Source organism: Salvelinus sp. IW2-2015, linkage group LG30 (assembly GCF_002910315.2).
Source record: "Salvelinus sp. IW2-2015 linkage group LG30, ASM291031v2, whole genome shotgun sequence".
NCBI lineage: Eukaryota > Metazoa > Chordata > Actinopteri > Salmoniformes > Salmonidae > Salvelinus > Salvelinus sp. IW2-2015.
In genome coordinates this window covers 8,345,041-8,351,245 of record NC_036869.1, presented here as the reverse complement: position 1 = coordinate 8,351,245, position 6,205 = coordinate 8,345,041, and the positions used below count along the sequence as shown (strand labels likewise).

Below are 6,205 nucleotides of genomic sequence, written 5' to 3'. Positions count from 1 at the left end.
ATATTATGTTAATTTGAATGCAGGTCTTGACATTTGGACTTCTATAACTGTCTGGAAATGAATGTTGCTATTTGCTGTATTATTATATATTTTTTGAATGATAGAAAATGCGTAAAGCCTGCTGAGAGTTTTTCTTCTAATTTCACATTTCTGAAGTTCTTCTCAAATCTAGCCTAGCCTCGCGAGCTTATGTGAAGGATTTGATAATCAGTCTGGTAATTACGAGGCTAAAAGTCTAACCCAGGGGTTCCCAACATTTTTTGGCCCACAACATCATTTTGATATCTGAAAATTCTTGTGACCCCAACCGTGTAAAAAAATTGTGTAATTATAACAGCCAATGTTAACTTTTCTTATTTGGCTCTGTGGCAGACAATTGAAAAACATTCTAACAGCATTTCTGATTGTCTTCTCAACTCACCATAGCATACTTTTAATGGGAGGCTATGACAGTCAATTGCAAATTAGTCTGACATATAATGTCTCTAACCTCACCACCACTAATGTGCTTGATGAATGTCGCGTTGGAGCTTCTCAAAGTCAGGGGGCTTGGTCAACAGTGGTCAAGCTCAGACTGTGCTCATCCCTGCTGACACATCCAACCTGGGTCGATATTTGGTTTTAATGCAGATGAGAGCATGGTTTGCTTTTGAAAGACTCTAAATCAATCAATCAAATTTATTTATAAAGCCCTTCTTACATCAGCTGATGTCACAAAGTGCTGTACAGAAACTGAGCCTAAAACCCCAAACAGCAAGCAATGCAGGTATAGAAGCACGGTGGCTAGGAAAAATTCCCTAGAAAAGAGTTGCTCCGGTTCGTTGCTCTAAATAGTTCTATCCTCTGAATCCACTGATTTGGTCACTCATCTGTAGAACGTGTTTCTATTTCCCCTGCATGCTTGTGTTCAGTTTACCAAAATGTCTCTTACATAGGCAAGGAGACACATTAAATCCATTGTGAATGACAACATTTCATCTCTCAATGCGAAAAACCCCCTCAATAACCACCAAGCCTCTGTATGAAATAAAACATTGTCATGCTCTGATCCCATATCTCCACATAGTTTTGTGAACAGGCGTGATCGCAATGGATGTGGTTTGATGTAGTTTCCAATCTAAGTTACCTGCTGCAGTGCCTTCGGAAAGTATTCAGACCCCTTGACTTTTTCCATGTTGTGTTATGTTTCAGCCTTATTCTAAAACTGATTCAATAAAACAATTTCCTCAGCAATCTACACACAATACCCCATAATGTCATAAGTGAAAACAGGTTTTTAGAAATGTTTGGAAATGTATTAAAAACAGAAAACAGAAAAACCTTATTTACATAAGTATTCAGACGCTATGCTATGAACCTCTATATTGAGCTCAGGTGCATCCTGTTTCCATTGATCATCCTTGAGATGTTTCTATAACTGGATTGGAATCCGCCTGTGGTAAATTCAATTGATTGGACATGATTTGAACTCTTTGGCCTGAATGCCAAGCATCACGTCTGGAGGAAACCTGTCACCATCCCTACGTGAAGCATGGTGGTGGAAGCATCATGCTGTGGGGATGATTTTCAGCAGCAGGGACAAGGAGACTAGTCAGGATCGCGGCAAAGATGAACTGAGCAAAGTACAGAGAGATCCTTGATGAAAACCTGCTCCGGACCTCAGACTGGGGTGAAGGTTCACCTTCCAACAGGACAACAGCCCTAATTACACAGCCAAGACAATGCAAGAGTGGCTTCGGGACAAGTCTCTGAATGTCCTTGAGTGGCCCAACCAGAGCCCGGAATTGAACCTGATCGAACATCTCTGGAGAGACCTGGAAATAGCTGTGCAGTGACGCTCCCCATCCAACCTGACAGAGCTTGTGAGGATCTGCAGAGAAGAACGGGAGAAACTCCCCAAATGCAGGTGTGCCAAGCTTGTAGCATCATAACCAAGAAGACTCAAGGCTGTAATCGCTGCCAAAGGTGCTTCAACAAAGTACTGTGTAAAGGGTCTGAATACTTATGTAAATATGATATTTCAGTTTATTTATTTTAATTTGCAAGACTTTCAAAAAAACTGTTTTTGCTTTGACATTATGGGGTATTGTGTGTAGACTGATGAGGGAAAAAACTATGTAATACATTTTAGAATAAGGCTGTAAAGTAACAAAATGTGGGAAAAGTGAAGGGGTCTCATTACTTTCCAAATGCACTGTGTGCTGGGGAGTTTCCTCTTGATTGCATAAATTCTTCGTTTAAACAGCGTTATCTAACTTTGGCGATTTTCACCATGTCAATTGCAGGCGGTAATATCAAAGTCTCTGTAATAGTGTATGGTTTCATAGCGTAGCGGGCCTAGACATTCACCATGGGAATGGCTAAGTGCAGTGGTCAAGTGCGGCCTTTTTTCCATGATCTGTGGGTGCACTCTAGTTGAATTTTATCTTTTAGATTTTAATAATTCTAATTAAGATTTTTAAGGTTAACCACATTACAATGATTTTGAGATATAAGGACGATATTATCATATATGTATTTTTTTTCCCGGATTTTTAAAATTCTCCTATGACCCCATTTTCATATCAGGCGACCCCTAGTGTGGATAGCCTATCAAATTAACTTGTAATTCATATCTGACAATATTCTAGAACTTGAAAACGTCCCTTTTGCTCACTTTACGATATTGAAAGAGGGACATAGGATTTCCAATGGGGGATATCAGTTTCACTAGTAAATTGAGTGTACCATCCTACTGGACACATACGTCAATTCAACATCTATTCCACGTTGGTTCAACGTCAAATTATGTGGAAACAATGTTGATTCAACCAGTGTGTGACCTGTTGTATTTCACTGCATTCTCATTTCAAAGGTAAATTTCCCGCCATTCCAATGTCTGGCGTCTGAGGAGCCTAATTTCAGATAGAACTATTGAAACCGCTAAGAAATCAGACCAGATCTGAGAGACCACCCAAACCACAGTAAATGTGTTATTAATGGTCCTCTCCTCCTTAAATAAAGGAAATCACCCTGCTCTATGATCTTGCATGATTGCTTTTTTTCGCACATTGCACAGATATTCGGATCTAATTATTTAAAAAATATATAATAATCGTCATACATTGGCCCTATCTTTATTTAAAAATATAAAGTTAGGCAGAACACATCTTTAAACAAATATATCTAGATCTTCATATTCTTCATATTCGTGACGTTTGTTGCAATCAAAGAAACTTGAAAGTGAAAAATGAGCTAAATCTATCACCAGCCACACGTGTATCCTATAGATGAGTTCCAGATAAGAGACAGACACGGCTCTCCACCAATCGTACAAGGAGAAAACGTTCCACCAATCGGACAAGGAGAAAACGGAGCGCGCTGGGACGTTAACCAACCAGAGCTCGCACTAGAAATATTCTGGGTTGAACCCGGGGTGCGGGAATGGAATAGAGAGGGAGTCAGTCTACTTTTATCTTTCAGTAGTCGTGTGGTCGTGATAGTGAGCAAGAGAGAGGAGATCATACAGGAAACCCTGCAACGATTTCGCTTTCATGTTTTGGAAAGTCCATATGTCTACATCACAAAGGTAGGTGTGCAGTATACAAATTATATATATTTTTCCATGCATAGAGATTATGCACAGTACAATATGTGGAATAAATTAGCCTATACCCAACCCATCGTCTGCAGTTTTTCATGACAGCTTGCATTGGTGTCTACCTAGACTGCCTGTTATTGAGTACAAGATGATTGAGTAGCAAACTAGCAATAGCCTGCTAATATATCAGAGCATTCGATTCATCGTTTTCTTTCATAGCACTTGTTGGTATAACACCTGTCTGCTTGTCAAGCCATTTGTTTTACAATTAGTGGTAGTAGGCTGATGTTGCCGTGTAACAGCTTCTTGATGGCCAGCAAGTCAGTCTTGTAGCCTAGATAATTCCTAGATAATTCTCTCAATTTAGGATTTGGCAGAATAATGCCATTCCACGCTCTTGTGCTAACAGCAATGATCATCAACCCGAAGACAGTTCAAATAGGATTTTGGTTGGGAGCGCGCCGGCGTACTTGTCATTCAATGTCGATAGCCTACTGCCTATGAATGAGAATTAGCGTGTGAAATCCACCGAGCTCCGAGCGCTAATCAATACGCTACATGTGCAAATAGTCTCCTCTCATTCATCTCCTATGTCCCGAAATATTAAAGATGTAAAGGCGTAAGAATAAGAAAGAGGGGGGAGAGTGAGTATATTCACTTACAATGAGAAAGAGAATAAAGAGTCTGTATAGGCCTAGGCTATATTCACGCACAGTTTAAAGCCCCTCCAATTATAAAGCAGTAGACTGCTGTTCTTGTTGGTTGTGGAGTGATTTTCACAGCTGCTTACATTGTATCCTCTCCTTTATTTCCAGGTGAATGCTGCAGCACAGCCCCCTCTGAAGGGAATGAGAAGCCTTGTGATTATTTGTTGACGCAGCACCAGCACGACACTCCCCTGTCTCCCTCAAAACGTGAATAACAAGATGGGGAATGGATTATCAGACCAGATCTTCCCCAGCCTTCCGTCCTTCCAGGCCCTCCATATTGTCATCCTGGGTCTGGACTGCGCTGGGAAGACCACTGTCCTCTACCGCCTTCGCTTCAATGAGTTTGTGAACACGGTCCCCACTAAGGGATTCAACACAGAGAAGATCAAAGTATCCCTGAGCGCAGGTGGAAAGTCCTGGCGGAAAGCGGCGTTCCACTTCTGGGACGTGGGCGGTCAGGAGAAGCTCCGCCCCCTGTGGCGCTCGTACACACGGTGTGCTGACGGCATTGTGTTCGTGGTGGATTCCGTCGACATCGAGCGCCTAGAGGAAGCCAAGACGGAGCTCCATAAGATCACGAGGTTAGCGGAGAATCAAGGGGTGCCGGTTCTAGTGGTGGCCAACAAGCAGGACCTGAGGAACTCTCTGCCGCTTCACGAGATGGAGCGCTCTCTGGCGCTAGGGGAGCTGGGTAATGGAACGCCCTGGCACCTGCAGCCCGCCTGCGCTATCATAGGGGAGGGGCTACAGGAAGGTCTGGAGAAGCTCCACGCCATGATCAACAAACGGAAGAAGACACAGAAAGCTCAACAGAAGAAGAGATGATCTGAAGAGTTGCGCACACACAACCGCCATCTTGTTGGAGCTACACAAGGACTTAAGCTAACAATGGTGGTGGATGGGGACTCACCTGTTGTGGTGTTAACCATGAGCAGGACACGTGGTGTTGACTGTAGCATGATGTACTACAGTACCCATAATGCTCAGTGTCTCGTGGAGCTCTCAGTGATGGGTCAGCTGCTTGCCTGCCTCTCTTTTGGCTGAGTTGTATTAGTCATATGGAATGGGACTAAGTCTGTTCAGGGCTGTTGTCACTCTGTCCTCACAGGAACTGATGGAATAGATTTTCATGGACTTTGGAAGGCAACTATCTTGGCTGGCACAGCATCACAGGACAGTGGACACTGATGTATGTTTAAACAAAGTGTTATTCTATACCATGAGGCACACAGGGGTTCTCAGAGACAAAACAATCAAAACACTGTTGAAGTGTCAGAAGTCAAATATATACACTTGATTGTGTTCTGTCTATACTCTCAAGTGTTACAAATGTATGTAGCCTGCTTTTCAATCAGTTTGAAGCATGAAAACACATTGAAATGATCGGTTTACCAAAGCCTTTGTTGACAATGAGATTACATGTGGAAAACACAAAGGACAATCAAGTTGCAGTCAGTCACTTGTTAGTGTGACCTCAAAGTTAGTCTTACAATCAGTCAGTATTCTGTCTCCATGTTGCTCAATGGAAGTCGAGAGGGTCTAGATAGACGAGTTTAGCATAAGCTTGATGATTCACTGAGAAGAGAATACAGAGATGGATGTTTTTAAACGATATGTAACAACCTTATTGTTTCATCAGTGATACATGATAAGAATCTACAGCACTTAGTCACATTAAATAGCCTATCATTTGGGTTAGGTGGGAGGTAGGGGTAAAAACGGCTGTCAGGCAGGGTGGTTGTCTTGTGTAATTCTGTTGATTTGACATGCTGTTGGCTCAGCATACCCTGAATATTCCTTCCTGGCTTGGCTAGCTGTCTGATCTGGACCCTGTACTCCAAGTGTCAGGCTTCTGTCAGATCCAATCCTAGTACCTGCCTAAGACTTTGGGTGCAAGGACCTAAGTAGAGTGAGT

At 42.3% G+C, this 6,205-nt stretch overlaps 1 protein-coding gene across 1 annotated transcript; it reads left to right on the top strand.

Moving 5' to 3' along the window:
• The first annotated feature begins 3,460 nt into the window (after positions 1-3,460).
• Positions 3,461-5,630, top strand: LOC111955183 (ADP-ribosylation factor-like protein 4A). The gene is made up of 2 exons (XM_023975311.2): positions 3,461-3,568; positions 4,396-5,630. The coding sequence occupies exon 2, from the start codon at positions 4,507-4,509 to the stop codon at positions 5,113-5,115; it is 609 nt and encodes a 202-aa protein (XP_023831079.1). The 5' UTR covers positions 3,461-3,568; positions 4,396-4,506; the 3' UTR covers positions 5,116-5,630.
• The last annotated feature ends 575 nt before the right edge of the window (positions 5,631-6,205 follow it).

Coding starts and splice junctions, on each gene's coding strand:
- LOC111955183 (XM_023975311.2), top strand. CDS start 4,507: ATGGGGAATGGATTATCAGACCAGATCTTCCCCAGCCTTCCGTCCTTC.